The sequence below is a fragment of the Trachemys scripta genome, chromosome 2 (genome assembly GCF_013100865.1).
Source record: "Trachemys scripta elegans isolate TJP31775 chromosome 2, CAS_Tse_1.0, whole genome shotgun sequence".
Classification (NCBI taxonomy): domain Eukaryota; kingdom Metazoa; phylum Chordata; order Testudines; family Emydidae; genus Trachemys; species Trachemys scripta.
In genome coordinates this window covers 163,237,407-163,256,776 of record NC_048299.1, presented here as the reverse complement: position 1 = coordinate 163,256,776, position 19,370 = coordinate 163,237,407, and the positions used below count along the sequence as shown (strand labels likewise).

Below are 19,370 nucleotides of genomic sequence, written 5' to 3'. Positions count from 1 at the left end.
GCCCACCTTACCTGCTTCAGGCTTCCCGCAAATTAAATGTTCGCGGGAAGCAGGGGAGGGGGCGGAGACTTTGGGAGGGGGCGGAGTTGGGGCGGGGCGTGGGCGGGGCTGGGGGCGGGGCCGGGGCCCCAGGGAGTGTCCTCCATTTGGAGGCACAAAATATGGTAACCCTATTAATTTGTGCCGGGGCTTGCCAAGGCTGGGACTCGACACTTCCAGGCTTGGCAGTTCATAGCCTCGGCACCTCCGGCCTCTCCTCGTCAGTTATGAAAGTAAAAAAAATTGCTCAAGCCCCAGCATCTCTTTCATCACAAATTAAACACTGTAGAAACCTCAGATTCACAGTGTCAAATGTCCTGTATTGCCAAATTCATGGTGACACCAATTCCAAATTCACAGCCACCAAACGCTGCACAGTGTCACCACTCTCAAATTTAATATAGCCAAATTCACACTGTCACCAAATTCTTGTATTGCCAGCCCCCAATTCAACAAACAAAAATCATGTGTCAGGGCCCCAAGAGATCATGAGATTGGCTTAAAAAAACCCACGAGATTTAAAAAATATAATACATTTGTCAATCTCGTTACTTCCTGTCCATGGTTAGAGCCTTTGCGGAGGATTACATTTTCTGACTCTTCTTCCCAACCATGAGGGCTAGGAATGGATTTTGTTTTTTAAATGACAGCCAAAATTCTCACATAATCCCCTGACTCCGGGAGCTGGGGCTTTAAGAAAAAAACACACCAAACTTCATGAAACTCACAAACAAATCATGAGAGTCTGTGACACTGCCAATTTAAGACCAGCTGGATGCTCAGAAAGCGGGAGACTATGCACAAGTGACTTAATGCTTCAATTTGCATATTTGAATATACACAGCTTTATTTGCATGGAGGAGAGGTCACCAGAGCTTAAGCCTGATGAGGCTGCAGCATGGAGCAAACACTGGGGGAGCCAGGAGAACCGCCTAAGTGATCATAACGGTCCCTTCTGGCCTTAGACAGCTCTGGATCTCGGCACTGCTCCCAGCTGGCTCTGACCTCCCCTGAGGCTGGTGTCTGGGGATGTTTCGTGGGTTCTTGAGGCTCTGCCCATGTGCTCCTTGTCCTGGGCAGGGTGGGGGGGAGCTGTGGCCGGGTTGCTGGTCCCCAGTGCTGGCTGTTGCTTGCTAAAGGCTAAGAGGGGGTTAATGGCTGCTTCCTGCCATCAGCTGAGGGGATGCTCTGTCTGGGTTGCTCCCCGGGGCCGGCCGTGGCTAGGAGCAGGGGTTGGCTCTCCTGGCTGGCCCCCTGATTGAGCTCTCAGGCCCGGTGTCCCTCTTGCCAAATCGGGGCATTTCAGCTTCTAGGAGCTGTTCAGGCAAGAGCTAAAACTGCCAGTGACTGAAACAGGTTCCCCCGTCTCGCTCTAACCCGCCACCACCATCACACTGCCAACGAGCAGGAACCAGAGCCCTCGGGCCTGTGAAAAGAAAGTGTCACAGAAGATACAATATAGGGCTGCACATTTGGGGTTTGATCCCTGCTCGGGTCCAAGTGTCATAGCCCCCACTCTGCTCTTCCACTCCGGAGGGGGGAGAAGAAGAAGTCTGCCCAGGTCTAGTGTGGAGGGTGGGGACTCAGCTCCTCAGGCAGCCACCTGTCTCCTCCACACATCAGCCCTAGGTGTTACTGCTGGCCAGCTGTAAACAAGAGGGACACATCCTAGGTAGAATGATGCCTAAAGTTGCCTGATGCATTCACTTTAAGACCCTGTCTTCAGTTGCTTATAGCTTTTTCAGACGTGAGCCATTCAGGCTGAAATACTTCATGCCGGGTGCCTGCCTCAGGCTGAATGTTCTGGAAAGTTTCAGCGGAAATCATAGAAATGCAGGGCTGAAAGGGACCATGTACTTCCAGCCCAGACAGGCTGTTTCATTCTTGATAAACTCACAGGAATGAACTTTATATATTGGGGGAAACAGGTACTCCTGGAGCTGGTCTGTGTCTCTCATGAGGGTGGTGTTGGGCAGGTTTGATCTCTGTCCGAACTTCCCCCACAGCCAGTTCAGAAACAATTCTGCAATTTGCCTTTTAGCCAGGTCCACCTTGACGTGGTCTCTGTGTAAATCTACACCTTCCCTCTCAGAGAAACTGCCGGGCATCATGCAATCAGCACTGGAGTCTGTCATAGCTCTGACCTAGTCTTCATTTTTGAAGTGTTAATGAGGAATGAGGAAAATACCCTTTGTCCCAGGCCAAGCCCAGGGCCTGCGTTAACTGGCTGAGCTTCATAGGTAAGAGTAGAAAGAATCAATAAAACAAATGTCCGAGGCCTTCACCTTCACAATCAGGACTTTGCCTTCGTGCGCGACCAGATCTACATCCATCTTCTCCTTCAAGAGCTGTCTCAGGATAATGTATCTGTCATCCCCTTTGCAGCAGGGAGCTAGGAAGATGTGGTTCCAAAAGAGCTTAGTCAGAAAGATCCTGGCAAAGGCTGCAACACATTCCACACCCGTAAACTACCAGCAGATCTTGCTTTGCAAAAATGTAACTAGGGATCTGGTCAGGGGTCCCCTGCACCCAACATACACAATGTAGTTTTCTGATGCCTTGGTTGTACTGATGTTGAGGTGTTGATCATGAAATACAGATGTCTGTCTAGATCAGTGGTTCTCAATCTGTTTATTATTGTGGGCCACAGGTTTTAGGGTGCCCCCGCAACCTAAAACCACTCACAGTCCCTTATGCCCAGCGCCCCTGCCCAAAGTGGGGCCAGGCATGGAGCTGGGCAGCAGTGGGGATCCGGACCCTGCCACATGGGGCCAGGCAGCAGCTGGGACCCCCAGTGCCAGCCAGTAGCATAGCACCTGATGGGGCTGGCAGCTAGGACTCAAGAAGGGGGTCAGGAGCGGAGGCCCACCTAAAACTGGGGGCAAACCCCTAGTTCCCTGAGCCCCCCAAAAAACTTACCCACAGACCTACTCACCAGCCCCCTGCTGGCAGAATCATAGAATATCAGGGTTAGAAGAGACCTCAGGAGGTCATCTAGTCCAACCTCCTGCTCAAAGCAGGACCAACCCTAACTGAATCCCCAAATCCCTAAATAGTCCCTTCAAGGATTGAACCTACAACCTTGGGTTTAGCAGGCTAATGCTCAAACCACTGAGCTATCCCTTCCCCCAGGGGTGCATGATGCTGTCTCCCCCTCAGCCAGCCCTGCTCCCTGCCAGACCAGAGCAGCAAATTTTGAATTTTTTTTAGCACGCAGTTGGGCTGCAGATGTGTGCTAATTGGCCGCATGTGGCCCGCGTGTTGAGACCCGCTGGTTTAGATCATCACAGTCTTCAACATCACCAGGGATCCTAGTTTTCTGTGATAAAAAACCACAAAATTTCTCATAAAAAAACATAAAAATCTTAATTTTTTAGCGATTAAACTGAAATGCTGAACTTTAGTTTCCCTAGCCATAATATATAGAGTATCACTTGAACACCATGTTTATTGATATCTTTACCATTTTAAACAAGTTTGAAGCCTCTTGTTTTCATTTCTTTTCATTCTGTTTATGTTGAGCTCTTCCATTTGTTCTACAATTGGCTGCCTTCAAATGTAATCTACAACCTTGCTGCATCCTGACCTGTACAGAACCGCACATTACCATCAACGTGAAATTTGTCCTTGCCAAAGTCCGTGACATGGTCTTTAGGGGCAGTTTTTAAAGTTTTTGGCATCTTTTCGTAACTTTACTTACTGTAAATTTAAAGAGCATTCAAAAATCAAGCACAAGAGGGGGAGGTTGTGCACATTGAGTAAGTGACACTGGTACTTTCAGTAACATTTAGTGAATATATGTTTTTATTTTTTCACAAATTTAAAGATTCTCTGTAAAAATGCAAATTCTGCATTTTTCTGCAGCCAACGGATTTCTACGATCCCTGAACATCACACAGCTTACAGTCCCGGCCTTTGCACTGGTGGTCTTTTTCCATGTAGTACTGACACCTGTCACACAGCATCTTGGACTGGCTTTGCTTCGGGTTGCCAACAGGGCCGGCTCCAGGCACCAGCTTGCCAAGCAGGTGCTTGGGGCGGCCACTCCGGAGAGGGGCTGTACGTCCAGCTATTCGGCGGCAATTGGGCGGACGGTCCCTCACTCCTGCTCGGAGCGAAGGACCTCCTGCCGAATTGCCGCCGCAGATGGCGATCGCGGCTTTTTTTTTTTTTTTTGCGCCGCTTGGGGCAGCAAAAACCCTGGAGCCGGCCCTGGTTTCCAAGGCCTTCTGTCTCTCTAAACACAACCGGGACCTGCAGCATGCCCTGCCAGTGTCGCACCTCTAGCACCTGCCGTACACTTGTAAGGATAAGGCCTTTTCCTGTAGCCATATTGTAAGGCCTAAAGCCTTTGTCTGCAGCCAAATTAGAAGAGCAACACCCATTAGGTGAGAAGCAGAAAGTCACATCCTCACATTCCATCTAAATTATATTAAAACAATGTAATCCCAGGCTGTTAAGAAGGAGATCCTGTTCTAATAGCACCCACCATCACCTAGGGTGACCAGACAGCAAATGTGAAAAATCGGGACGAGGGTGGGGGGTAAGAGGAGCCTATATAAGAAAAAGACTCAAACATTGGGACTGTCCCTATAAAATCGGGACATCTGGTTACCCTACCATCACCAGATAAACAGATCTTAAGATGTCAAGTATCAGAGGGGTAGCCGTGTTAGTCTGAATCTGTAAAAAGCAACAGAGGGTCCTGTGGCACCTTTAAGACTAAGGGAAGTATTGGGAGCATAAGCTTTCATGGGTAAGAACCTCACTTCTTCAGATGCAAGTAATGGAAATCTTAAGATGGTTAAAGAAAACTTAGTTTGATAGCATTCTGTCTAGCAAGAAACCACTTAACAATAGTTGTGGTTGTGAAATTTTAATTTCTTTATTGTTTTATCTTTATGGTCCCCGCTTCTCTACTGTTTGTCTGTATGATCTCTGTCTGGTTCTTTGATTGTTTCTGTCTGCTGTATCATTAATTATGCAAGGTGTAAATCAATGAAGGTGGTGGGGTAGGACTGGTTAGAGAATTTCGTTACAATATGTTAGGATTGGTTAGTAAAATGTTAGTAAAATGATTGGTTAAGGTCCAGTAAGCAGGACTCAAGATTCACTATATAAACTGGGGTCCCAAAGGAAGTTCTTTGGAACCAGGTCCAGGACACAGCCCCAAGCTCAGAGCTGCCAGACCTCAACACTCTGCCGATGACACCATGCAGAACCCGGAGTCCCCAAATAACCTGATCCCGAAAAGTTGGTCTGCCTTATTGGGAGTGGTGAGCATTGTATGTTGAGTGTGAGCATGCTGGTTTGGGTGATTATTAATAGAGGATAAGGATATTACTGTGTAAGGCTCTTTCACCGGTAAAAGACCCTGCAAACCCGTAGAGTGTAAGGTTACACCTGAGCCCTAGGAACAGGTAGGGGTGGGTGCCCTTAGAGTGTGTGAATAACAGAGAATTTGGGGCGGGTAACACACTCTGGGCTCAGGCAGAGCCCGCCGCTCCGGTGGCAAGCCTGGCTATTCTTAGGGTTACAGGTCATGTAACAAAGGTCACAGAAATATCTTACCCCATACATAGTCTTCACATCCAAGACCCCAAAGTAATGACCATTACACAAGAGGATAAATGCTGTTTTAGGGTATACTGGACCTTGGGTCCCCTGCCCCAACCCCCCTTCTCATTGTACATCACCACGCTAACGGTGACCCCTGCACCCCACATCCCTGAGCTTTTATTCTGATGGGAAAAGCCCGATTTCTCATGGACCTTTCTCACCCCGACTAACAGCTCTGTGTTGGCGAGCTTCTTATCAGATAGCACTGCCACCAGGCTGCCTGGCGTCGCCGCTTACCCGGGTGCGTGCGGAGTCCCATTTTCAGTTGAGGGAAATAGGTCACCCTACAGAATACTGGTTAAATTCCAGAGGAATTAGAGGAGTTTTCTGAATATTCTATTTGGGGTTTAATGTGGAATAGTCTTGTGGGTGTAGAAGCTTTGCTCTCATTGTCGCCAGGCCAGGCCATTCTGAACGGAACTGACATTTGCATAAGGAAGTCATTTGTATCAATGTAATTTCTACTTAGAATTGTTTTCAAGGCCCTGTCCATGCACGCCAGTGGGAGAGGGCGGCTGCTTGCAGCCCCAGCGGGCTGCGCGGACCCCTTCCAGCCTCCGCTCGCTTCCGGGCTGCCTCGGGGCGGGGATTGTACCTGACCCACGTGTCCCAGCGCCCGGACTCCTGGGTTCCCAGGGCCACTATTGCCCCGCCTGGCCCCGATGCCAGCCCCAGGGAGCCCCCGGTCCCTGCCTCTTGGAGAAGGGGGCGGGGCGGCTCCCGCCTCCAGCCCAGCCGGGACTCTCCGGCCCGCATAGGTCTGCGCGGCGCGGCGCGGGAAGGGTTAAAGGCTGGGGCGCTAAATCCGCCCTGGAGCAGGCGGGGCCGAGGAGCTTTCCCGTGCCAGGCCGGACACCTGGGTCCCCAGCCCGGCCCGTGCACAGGGCGGGTCCCCGCTGCAGCCCGGCGATCGGTCGATGAGCGGGGCGTAGGGGAGGGAGAGAAACAGCCGCGGAGGCAGGAAATCGCTGCCCGGAGAAAAGAGGCCGCTGGGGGGTCGGAGTCGAGGGGGGCTGGAGAGACCCCCCCCCAGCCAGCGCCAACGCTGGGCCAACGGGGGGGGGGGTGCGCAACGGGGCTACCCGGGGGTTTTTTTCCCCCCCCCCTGGGGGGGGAGTGACACGGGGGGGGGGGGGGGGGGAGAGGGCTAATCCCAGCCCCCTCCCCCTGGGATGTTACTGAGAATGTCGCACCTGCCCCAGGCCCAGAATAACGGGGTCCTGCTCTCCTCGGGGGATGCCCTGGGAACTCACTAGGCCCCTTTTCGCCTCTCTCCAGATTGTCTGTCTGAAGAGACACGCCCGGTCTGTCCCTTCCCTGCTACCACGGACCCCGCCTTGCCCCAGACCATGGCGATGGCTGCAGCGGGGCCGGTGCAGGTAGGATGCTGGTTGGGAGCTTGCTGGGGGCAGTGACTCCCCCGCCGGGCTCTGGCTGGTCCCAGCTGGGGGCTGAGACCCGGATCCCTCCCGCATTAGTGACCCCAGGGCTGGGGGCAGCAGCAGCAGCTCCTGGGGGGGGTGGTGCTGCCCTGGGCCAAGCGCTGCCCCGGGGTAGGAAGCGGCTCAGTGTGGTGGGGCCAGGCCTGGCCCGGGGTCCCACTTTGCACCAACGCCGCCTGGGGGCTCAGGGGCTGCAGCAGCCGGAGGGCCGGGGAGCGGCTTTGGGGCCCCAGGACACCACCCGCAAAGCCGGGAGCGTCCCTGGGGACTAGGAAGGGGAGGGCCCTGGCCGGGCGGACATGCGGAGCTGGGTGCGACCCCTTTCCCCCGAGTCCCTGGCCTGACAATGGAGCCCTGAGATACCTGAGCAAGGGGAGGGAGCTAGCAGTGAGCACAGGCCTGGGGCGGAGGCGGGACTCCGGCCTGGGATGGGGGAGGAGCCTGTTCCTTGCCCTGGGATTCGGGCCCTTCCCAGCACCCTGCCCCAGAGCCCCATAGGGAGCTGAGGGCGACTCCTGTCCCCGGCCAGCAGGGCCCTGAGTCCCTGGGGGAGCTGTGCGGGGTGGGGGAGGCTCCCTGGGTCACAGCTGCTGGACTGGGTGTTATCCCTGTGAGTTGCTCTCCTAGAAACCGCATCCCCTGCTGAGACTCCGGGCTGGGGGCAGGAGCGGAAGGTGCTGAGTGTGTAACACTTGTGCCAGCAGCTCCAGGTGGTGTTTGAAGACATCGCTCTGTATTTCACCCGGGAGGAGTGGGAGCTCTTATCCCAGCCAGAGAAGCAGCTATACCGGGACCAGATGCTGCGGAATTACCGGGCCCTTGTTTCCCTGGGTAAGGACCAATTTCCCTTCTTTTATTCACAGCTGTGAATGTCTGGGTTCCCTTGAATCTTCGGCTGCCCATGTGCCACCAAGTGGTGGCAAATGTCAGTAGTAGGGCTGTCAAGCGATTAAAAAAATTAATCACAATTAATCGCACTGTTAATAATAGAATACCATTTAAATATTTTTGGATGTTTTCTACAGTTTCAAATATATTGATTTCAATTACAACACAGAATACAAAATGTACAGTGCTCACTTTATATTTATTTTTTATTACAAATATTTGCAGTGTAAAAAAACAAAAGAAATTGTATTTTTCAATTAATCTCATACAAGTCCGGTAGTGCAATCTTTATTGTGAAAGGGCAACTTACAAATGTAGATTTTGTTTGTTTGTTACATAACTGCACTCAAAAACAAAATAATGTTAGAGCGTAAAAGTCCACTCAGTCCTACTTCTTGTTCAGCCAACCACGAAGACAAGCAAGTTTGTTTACATTTACGGGAGATAACGCTGCCCGCTTCTTATTTACAATGTCAGCTGAAAGTGAGAACAGACGTTCGCATGGCACGTTTGTAGCTGGCATTGCAAGGTATTTATGTGCCAGATACGCTACATTTGTAAGTTGCACTTTCACAATAAAGATTGCACTACAGTACTTGTATGAGGTGAATTGAAAAATACAATTTCTTTTGTTTTTTTTACACTGCAAATATTTGTAATAAAAAATAAATATAAAGTGAGCACTGTACATTTTGTATTCTGTGTTGTAATTGAAGTCAATATATTTTAAAATGTAGAAAAACATCCAAAAATAGTTAATAACTTTCAATTGGGATTCTATTGTTTAACAGCACATTTAATTGTGATTATTTTTTTTAATTGCAATTAATTTTTTTTGAGTTAATTGTATAAATTAACTGAGATTAATGGACAACCCTCGTCAGCACCTTTCAGGTCAGCTTCCTGTTGGAGGAGAACTCAGGTCTATAGAGCCTGGGGCTAATTTTAATGTAACTTGTTTACTTTCATTATGTACCTCAGTCCTGGCACAGCGGTGGTAGCAAACAAACAACCGCTTCCAGGAATCCCAGCCCAGACACCGATGGCAGCAACTCTGCCTCAAGGCACCCACCCTTACTCGGTTCCTAGGGCTCAGGGTGTAACTTTACACTCTGCATGTTTGTGGTTTGTTTGTTTGTGTCTTTTACTAGTGAAAGAACCGTACACAGTAATATCCTTCACCTCTATTTATTACCAATCACCAGAACGGAATGCTCACGCCCAGCAGACAATGCTCACCACTCCCAATAAGGCAGACAAACTTTTCCTGCTGGCCACTCAGGTTGTCCGGGGACTCCAGCTTCTGGGGGTGTTGAGGTCTGGCAGCTCTGAGCTTGGGGCTGTGTTCTGGAGCTGGTTCCAAAGAACTTCCTGTTGGACCCCAGTTTATATAGTGAAACTTGAGTCCCGCTTAGCTGTACCTTTACCCAATCATTTTAAAGTAAAGTACTACAAAGTAAGTCTTTGACCAATCATAGATTCTAGGACTGGAAGGGACCTCGAGAGGTCATAGAGTCCGGTCCCCTGCCCTCGTGGCAGGACCAAATACTGTCTAGACCATCCCTGATAGACATTTATCTAACCTACTCTTAAATATCTCCAGAGATGGAGATTCCACAACCTCCCTAGGCAGTTTATTCCAGTGTTTAACCAGCCTGACAGTTAGGAACTTTTTCCTAATGTCCAACCCAAACCTCCCTTGCTGCATATCTTAACATATTGGGAAACTATTCTTTACCCAATCATACCTTCGTTGATTGAAATGTAAAATTAATTATGCAACAGACAGAAACAATCAAAGAACCAGACAGAAACCATACAGATAAACAATAGAGAAGTAGGGACCGTAAAGGTAAAACATAGTAGAGATTTCACACCCACAACTGTTGATAAGTGATTCCTTACCAGACAGAATGCTATCAGACCAAGTTTTCTTTAACTGTCGTAAGCTCTGTTTCTTTAGCTGGTGATGGTGGGTGCTATTAAGACAGGAGTCTTCTTAACAGCCCGATATTCAGGGCTGACTCCAGGCACCAGCTTACCAAGCAGGACAGGGGCGGCACGTGCAGCTGTTCGGTGGCAATTCGGCGGACGGTCCCTCACTCCTGCTCTGAGCGAAGGACCTCCCGCCGAATTGCTGCCGCAGATCGCGATCGCAGCTTTTTGTTTGTTTGTTTTTTGTTTTTTTTTGTTTGGCTGCTTGGGGCGGCCAAAACCCTGGAGCCAGCCCTGCCGATATTACATTGTTTTAATGTAATTTCGATGGAATGTGCCGATGTTTGGGGAGGGTATGGAAAACCGTTCTGAAGCGGCTGCCGGGGGAGGCGAGCATGTATCTGTTCAAAATGGAGCATGATTAGGGACTTCAGCATCTCTGTTTGCTCCTCCATTACTTTTATCATCCACTCAGTGGCCATTTACAGCGACATAATCAAGCACAGTGTCTACACTGACACTTTGTCGCTAAAACTTTGCCTCAAAAAGTTCTACGCCTCTCATCGAGGTGGTTTTATTTTATCACCAAACAGTTTTTGTCACCAAAAGTCGCATTGTAGCGTGTACACCTCCACTGTTTTGTCAACAAAACTGTGTAGTGTAGACAAGACCTTAGTAATAAAACTGATTCTTTCCCCCCCAAACAGGCTATTCAGGTTCCACACCAGACTTAATCCACCGGATCGAGGTAGGGGAGGCAGAGCTCTGGATCCGGGATGCCGAGAACTCCAGGGAAAGCTCCGGGCCTCAGAGCCCCTCCCGAGGTGAATCATTGTAACCCAATCCCTTAATGGGGCGGGGAATTCACCACTGGAACACCTCCCTTAGGGACGGGATGGGTTCTCCATCACTGGGAGTCTGTCGGAGATGGGGCATCTCTCTCTCAAAGCTCCGTTCTAGCTCAGCCAGCAGTTACTGGGCCGGAGGCAGGAATTGCTGGGGAGTTTCTCTGGCTGGGTTAGGCAGGAGGCCGGGCTGGATGGGCACAATGGGCTTCTCTGGGCTTGATATCTATGACCCGGGATGGGACCTAAGAGAGATGGGGCCTCAAAGCAGTGAAAGAGACATGAATTGGCAATGGGGAGGTGATGAGATGGGATGAGGAATGGGATAGTGGTATGTGACAGTGTGGTGGGGGATTTGAGGGGTGCTGAGGGAAAGAGAGCTCTCCTGAGGGAAGGACATGGGCTGTGTTTACACAGAGGTAGCGCATTGGATTGGCGCATTGGAGTGGATTCATAAGTTCTAGATTCATTTCCTGAAGTGCATCACTACAGCGCTCCCTGTGCATCAGTTTCACCCTCTTTGTAATGGGGAGGGCTGTGAGGCTGTGAGGCTAACATCCCTCTTTGTGTGTCAGGGCATCAGACTCTGTAGAGCTGGGGGGTGAGACAGGCCTACTGGTCCATAGTCCACAAAGCTCTCTTCTAGGCTTCCTTGCAGATAGGACTCATTCTAGGGCAAGAGTTCTGAGCCATTTTCCCCCTGCCATTTAACCAGGACTCCCGGCAATATGGGAAGGGTACGGTGGCATTGACCCCAGGTCTAGGATCTACGGGAGGGAGCACAGTGGGACAACCTTTCTCTCATCCCCCTCTCTTCCTGCTCCCTCAGTGGCACAAACCCTTTGACACTTCAAACGAACATTGCTTCAGTGCTAATGCTTAGCTCATCCATCAGCCTAAATGAGGTCTGTGCTAGTCTGTAGATCGCAGGCCCGCTGTGTTGGAGCCACGAACCCCTTCCCGCTTAACAGTATCCATTGATTGGCTTGTAAAACAATACAAAAGTAGTTTCAGGTTACATCACATAAATCCTGAGTAAGTTGTCCCTTCCCCCACACCTGCAAGAAAAAACAAACTTCCAGTTTAGTTTTGCACAAGAAATGAAACATCAGGCCCAGGGGGAATGACTTCTGAAAAGGACTCACTCCCCCCCAGGAATAAGCTGTGTTGTTCTAAGCACCTTTATACTGGTCTAACTGTGTCCACATTAGAGGGATGTAGCCCTTTAACTAAACTGGTTTCAAAGTGGTATAGTTAAAACAGTACCAAAACGGGGGAGCAGGCCTCATGCGACAAAATGGGGGGGAAAGCGACGAACCAACAACATAAAATCATCTGATTGAAATAAAAACTAAATCAGTTTGAAAAGAAAAACCAGACCCTGTTTGTCCTGCATTCGCATGTAGGGGTCCTGGTCCTGGATCAGGGCCGTGTTGTGCCAGTTTCCTGGGCACTCTACAATTTAAGCGTAAAATGAGACCCGAGGTGCATGCTCACGTGGGAGCAGGTGCTAGGTGCTGCACAACCAAGTTAGGGTAGAACCACCATAAATCAGGCTGCAGATTTGTCACAGCATTTTTGTATCAAATGGGCACCGACCATTCACAGCAGCACCCTCCACCCAGCACCGTGACCCTAATCCTGGCCTGGTGTGGAGAGGCTCGGGGGCTGGGGGGAGACTCGCGTGAGCCTGCCCCGTGCTCACCCCACAGTGTTAGTCCCTGGAGCTCCTGGCTCTAGGGCTTGTCCTGGTTCCCTGCCCACACCCCACAGCAACAGTTCCTATCCCATGGGGCTCACGTTTGATCTGTCATGGGTGGGACAGAGGGGCAAATGTGAGTGGCACTTTGGCCCTGGATGCCAGGTTACACTGCCTGGTGCAGGGCTTCGGGCCCAGCCCCGTGGGACAGGAGTCACTATTGCGGGGTGAGTCACAGACAAGTCACGGACAAATGGGAAAACTGAGCTATCGATGAGATTTTTCTCACTTTGACAAACCTGCAAACTTAACCATGAGCCAACACCAGGATTCCCTCTGCTCTCTCCAGCAGGGCACGGGATCCCGGGAGGAACAAGGAGACGGTCTGAATGTGGGGAGAGTGTGGGAGGAAAGCTGGATCCCACGGCCCACGGGGGGAACCGTGGACAGGATGGAGTCAGTCCCCATGCCGAGTGTGGGGATAGACTCAGCCAGAGACCGGACCTGGCCACACACCAGAGGCTTGCTGTGGGGCAGCAATCCCATGGCTGCGTCGACTGCGGCAAGAGGTTCAGCAACGCCTCCGCACTGACCCAGCACCGGCGAACGCACAGCGGGGAGCGGCCGTACCGGTGCGCCGACTGCGGCAAGGGCTTCATCAGAGCCTCCGCACTGAACCAGCACTGGCGCACGCACACCGGGGAGCGGCCCTACCGCTGCGCCGACTGCGGCAAGGACTTCGCTCAGCTCTCACACCTGTCAGCACATCAGCACACGCACACTGGGGAGCAGCTGTACCGCTGTGCTGACTGCGGCCAGAGCTTCTGCTGGGCCAAGTCTCTGCACCGGCACCGGCGCACGCACACCCAGGCGTGGCCGTACCACTGCGCTGACTGCAGCAAGGACTTCAGTGATGCCGCCTCGCTGAGCCGCCACCGGCGCACGCACACCGGGGAGCGGCCCTACCTCTGTGCCGACTGCGGCAAGAGCTTCGGCAACGCCTGGACGCTGACCCAGCACCGGCGCACGCACACCGGGGAGCGGCCGCACCGCTGCGCCGACTGCGGCAAGGGCTTCAGCAACGCCAGCACGCTGACCCAGCACCGGCGCGCACACACTGGGGAGCGGCCATTCCGATGCACTGACTGTGGCAAGCGCTTTGGCAACGCCAGCACCCTGACCCAGCATTGGCGCACGCACACCGGGGAGCGGCCGTACCGCTGCGCCGACTGCGGCAAGGGCTTCAGCAACGCCAGCACGCTGACCAAGCACCAGCGCACGCACACCGGGGCACAGCCATACTGCTGCACCACCTGTGGCAAGGACTTCAGCCAACAGGCAAATCTTACCAGGCACCTAGCCACACATGCTAATGCTTCTCTACCGTCACCAGGACCTGAGGAGCTTCTGGGGGCCAGTGGCTTGGCACAGCTCCAGTAGATGCAGACCAGGCTGTGGTCCTGTCTCCATGATGCCCAGCGGAGAGTCCATATGGGGGCAAGGAAGGGAATTTGGCTGAGCAGTGTGGGGAAAAGGTGGGCAGATGGATTGTGGAGATGCCCATAAGCTTATTGTGTCTTCAGAGCAATTGGTCATGGCCTACTCCATTAGTGTGACCCTCCCACCCCATCTAGCTGGGATCCAGCCAGGACACTCCCTGCCCTGCCATCTAGCTAGGATCCACCTGTCTCTTTCTGTCTCTCTTTTACTTACACACACACACACACACACACACACACACACCCCTCTCTAACTGGGACTCAGCCAGGAACTTCCCCCCACAACCATCAGTTCCAGCCAGGACACTCCAGAGGTGGGATTTGCCGTCCCATCTCCGCGTTGATTGGTCTGAGGGATGGGGCGGGACAGCCTGTCCGTGTGATTGAAAGAAGACTCAGGAACTGCTCGTGCCGTCTATTTTAAATAGAAATGTGATCAATCAGAAATATATAACGAATCTTTAACGAAGGTCTAACTATATTTCATCTTAAAGAAGCTGATCCATTCTGTTGGCATGGGGAGAAGCCAGCGTGAAATGTAAATCTTTAAAGTGAACCAACCAAAATGTTCTCTAAGGCCTAATTGATTATGAGGCCTGATGAACTTTGTGACTGGCAGGTGCCCAGAGAGAGGGTCACTTATGAAGTGATCCTACTGACCTGGTCACGGAGGTGTAGGAAACAAGTCCTGGTATGGAGGTGCCTAGAGCGGTCTTGTGTTATTTCACTAACTATTCTCTCCTGTTGCTGGTGGACCAAGCAAGTGAATCAAATGACTGTAGATGGCTGCGTTATGAACTACTACCCAAGGACAAAGCCATCCAGGAGGGGGAAGAGACTTTATCCTAACTTCCAGAACATTGCTGCAGACAGCTAAGATGGAAAGAGCATGGAGTCAGACACAGTGGGCCAAAGGAGCACGGAGCCCACGGAAAGGAACTTGCAGAAATAGATTACTGACTGGAGTTGACCCAGCAGTGCATGGCCCAGCGCGTCTGACCTAAGTGGAGATGGCACAAAGTGTTTTACACAAAGACACTGGAGTTTTCTCCAGGAGTTGCAAGAGGTCTCGTTTTCTCATTGGACGATGAGAAGGGACATAACTCATATCCTGGCTGGACTTTTTTTTGCCATGAGTCCGGATCACTTCCTGATTGGGCCACATTAGCTTTGCCCATCAGAAAAGGTATAAAATGTCCCGCTCCCTGAAACAGAAACATCTGCATGACAGTGCTCGTGAGTGGGAGCATACTTGCCTGGCCAGGTTGAGCGCCTCGTACTGGGTAACAACTAAAATCTGGTCGCTGACAAGCACCACTGAGAAATTCTCACAGAGAACAGGCGGATGGCTGTCACAGCACCTTGAGTGAATCACCTGAATGAACTCCCTCTCTGTCTCTAGAGCCAGCCATCGCAATGGTGAAGCTGAGCTGGAGAAGTCACCTCCATGCCAACTCCAACTGATACATATAGCAAAATGATATTTATCATAGACTATCAGGGTTGGAAGGGACCTCAGGAGGTCATCTAGTCCCACCCCCTGCTCAAAGCAGGACCAACACCAACTAAACCATCCCAGCCAGGGCTTTATCAAGCCGGGCCTTAAAAACCTCTAAGGATGGAGATTTCACCACCCCCCTAGGTAACCCGTTCCAGTGCTTCACCACCCTCCTAGTGAAATCTCCACGTATTGTTTACCCAATTGATGTCGTGGTTGTGTTTAAACTAAATGCTTCATATCAGGGTTAAAACCCTCTGGACGACTAAAATCTGTGATGTGTCTTTGTATTTCACTAGTCATGAGTTGTCTAGAAATTACACTGAATCACTAACAGGCTAGGTTTACACTATAGAGCCTATGTTGATGGGGCTATACCAGCGTGGTTACCTGGTATAGATGGAGTGTATGCTGACAGAAGATGTTTTTCTGCTGGGGTAGGAACAGCAACTTCCCGAATTTTGAGCATACGCAGGCTACAGCAGCACATCTATGGCTGTGCAGTCATAGCACCGTAGTGTAGATTGTTGCTAAATAGACGAAAGGGCTTATTTGATCGATTTTGATCTCTAATAGTCCTGTTAAGCAATTAAAAAAATTGCGATTAATCATGCGGTTAATCGTGTTTAACAATAATAACACCATTTCTTTAAAGATTTTTGGATGTTTTCTACATTTTCAAATATATTGATTTCTGTTACAACCCAGAATACAAACTGTACTTCAGATTTATTTTTGATTACAAATATTTGCATGTAAAAAAACAACAAAAGAAATAGTATTTTTCAATTCCCCCATTGCAAGTACTGTAGTGCAATCTCTATATCATGAAAGTTGAACTTAGAAATGTAGAATTATGTACAAAAAAACCTGCATTCAAAAATAAAAGAATGTAAAATTGTAGATCCTGCAAGTCCACTCAGTCCTACTTCTTGTTCAGCCAGTTGCTCAAAGAAACAAGTTTGTTTACATTTGCAGGAGATAATGCTGCCCGCTTCTTCTTTACAATGTCACCTGAAAGTGAGAACAGGCGTTCGCATGGCACTGTTGTAGCCAGTGTCACAAGATATTTACATGCCAGATGCGCTAAAAATTCATGTCCCTTTATGCTTCAACCACCATTCCAGAGGACATGCATCTATGCTGATCATGGGTTGTGCTCAATAACGATCCAAAGGAGTGCAGACCGACACATTTTCATCATCTGAGTCAGATGCCCCAGCAGAACGTTGATTTTCTTTTTTGGTGGTTCGGGTTCTGTAGTTTCCGCATTGGAGTGTTGCTCTTGTAAGACTTCTGAAAGCATGCTCCACACCTTGTCCCTCTGAGATTTTGGAAGGCACTTCAGATTCTTAAATCTTGGGTCGAGTGCTGTAGCTATCTTTAGAAATCTCACATTGGTACTTTTTTTGTGTTTTAACAAATCTGCAGTGAAAGTGTTCGTAAAATGAACAACATCCTGGGTCATCTGAGACTGCTATAACATGAAATATATGGCAGAATGTGGGTAAAACAGAGCAGGAAACATACAGTTCTCCCCCGAAGGAGTTCAGTCATACATTAAATTAATGCATTATTTTTTTTTTAAATGAGCATCATCAGCATGGAAGCAAGTCCTCTGGAATGGTGGCCGAAGCATGAAGGGGCATACGAATGTTTAGCATATCTGGCACGTAAATACTTTGCAATGCTGGCTACAAAAGTGCCATGTGAACATCTGTTCTCACTTCCAGGTAACATTGTAAATAAGAAGCAGGCAGCATTATCTCCCGTAAATGTAAACAAACTTGCTTGTCTTAGCGGTTGGCTGAACAAGAAGTAGGACTGATTGGACTCTTATACTCTAACACTATTTTGGTTTTGAGTGCAGTTATGTAAAAAAAAAATCTACATTTATAAGTTGCACTTTCACAATAAAGATTGCACTACAGTACTTGCCTAATTAACCCCAATGAACATTGCATTGTCTGCACTTTGGTCTTCTGCTTTCTGTCTGGGTGTCAAGAACCAGGTGAAGGGAAAGCCCTTAACACCTAATTCCCATTTTCAAAAGTGACAAACTCCTGAGAAGCCTAAGTCTCCTTGAAAGCCAATGGGATTTAGGACCGTATGTAATTTTTGAAAATTTCACCCCTGCTCTGGCAGTTTCTGTTATCTGACAATGAGCTCAGCTGTAGAACAACCATAAGATACTGAGCCAGAATTGCTGGGGGCATTATCTGTCCTGGGTTACAAAGGAGGCCAGAGGGGATGGGCAAAATGGCCCCTTCTAGCCTCAAAATCTTTGAAAATATTGTATTTGCCTTTAAAAATCAGCCTGTAAACTAAAACAAAAGCAAAGTAAATGAATCCTTCCCTAAACAGTAACTAGCACAGCATTGCCCACTGCACATGTCCAAAAACAGTGAGCCAAGCCTCAAAAAATCAAGTCAGTTTAAAAACCATGAGCCCCTACAAAATAGGTTTTGTTTATTTGCTTTGTTGTTTCATAGCCATTAGGGGCTGCATTTCCAAGGTTTTCTCTCAAGCCTCGGGGCTTATCCTTTTTTGAAAAGACAGTGAAGGTTTTGGCATAAACAATTCCAGGAACTGGGGATTTCAGGAATATCACCCAAATATCCCAAGTCATGCCACCACCACCCCTCCCACTTTACAAGTGGCTCTGGAGTGAGGACATGGGCTGTCTGTGACTGACCAAGTATGTCTTGGGTCACCACGTCCCTGGGCTGTTTGCCTGTTCTCAAGCAGCTGCCCATGCCACTTCTTGCCCCAGCTTTATTCTTGCGCAATACCCACCAGCTGCTCCAAGCCTGGGCAAGTTAAGCAGCTGCCTAGGGCAGTAGATTCGCGGCACTGCGATGTGATCCCCCCTCAGCTAGCTTGCTGGGCGCCGCCCCAACCTGATGCACATTCACTGGTCCTTAAAGCATGTGGCTCTTGTCCCCTTTGAAATGGAACTAGACTAAGGCGCGTTTATAAATTGTTTCTGTGCATCGGCCGGGTACACACGGTGTGCGCGTGGCCTACACATGTGAACACAACGACCCCGATCCCCACCGCAGGGCTGCTAGCGCCTGGGGGTGAAATGGGAAATCCCCCGGCCCGGCTGCTGGAGCTGGCGGTGTATCAGCACAAAGTGCAGGCCTCCCCTTTTGCAACTGGGAGCGGTTTCTGCCATGCAGCGTAGCAGTTTGGTAAACTGTTTGTTAACTTGCTACCGCCTGTCCTTGGGGTTGCGAATCAGGAGGGGATGGGGTATGTGGTCAAAAACGATCCCGATCTGCTTCCTGACTGGAGTGGCTGCTTTCATTGCATTCTTGAAAGGGGAGGTAGGGTTTGTGGGTATGGAGCGTGCCCCTGAGCCCAAGTTGAGACCACAGTGGCCCCTTTTCATTTTTTCCACTGGCTTCTCCGTGCTTAGTTCCAATGACTGGGCTGCTCATGCACCTGTCACTGGTCCAGGGATGGTTGCAAAACGGGAGGGATGGGGTTTGTGGTCGAAAACAGTCGCGGTCTGCTTCCTCTCCCGGACGCGGCACGCTGAGACACCGGGGGAAGACGGAGGCGGGGGCAGCCTCCGACATATTCGTGGGGGCCCCTGCGGAAAATTGCCCCACTTGGCCCCCCCGTCTGGGCGGCCCTGGCCCTGCAACACTTGTATAGGATAGAGAGGAGCTGCGATTAAGTTTGACAGGCTAGGAATTGGTAGGCCTGTGCCTTTAAGACCCCAGCCCCAGGAACCCGCCCCCTGCTCCGAGGCTGACATGCAGCGTCCCTGTGAGAACAACAAAAACAGCCTCTGCCCCCCCCCACCCCTAGATTAGCGAGCACAGTGGGTGGCTCATCCCACGGGGTCACTGTTCCCCCCCCGCCCCCTCCCTAAACGGGGGTTTTGTACCCGCACGG

At 50.4% G+C, this 19,370-nt stretch overlaps 1 protein-coding gene across 1 annotated transcript in view; it reads left to right on the top strand.

The window, feature by feature from the left end:
- Nucleotides 1-6,780: 6,780 nt before the first annotated feature.
- The window catches only part of LOC117873098 (zinc finger protein 135-like), a 44,260-nt gene continuing 31,670 nt past the window's right edge, over nt 6,781-19,370 (top strand). The window contains exons 1-4 of the mRNA XM_034762128.1: nt 6,781-7,037; nt 7,802-7,931; nt 10,631-10,747; nt 12,817-13,826. Coding sequence (XP_034618019.1) covers nt 7,008-7,037; nt 7,802-7,931; nt 10,631-10,747; nt 12,817-13,826 — 1,287 coding nt within the window. The 5' untranslated portion in view covers nt 6,781-7,007. The remainder of the gene's footprint in view (nt 7,038-7,801; nt 7,932-10,630; nt 10,748-12,816; nt 13,827-19,370) is intronic.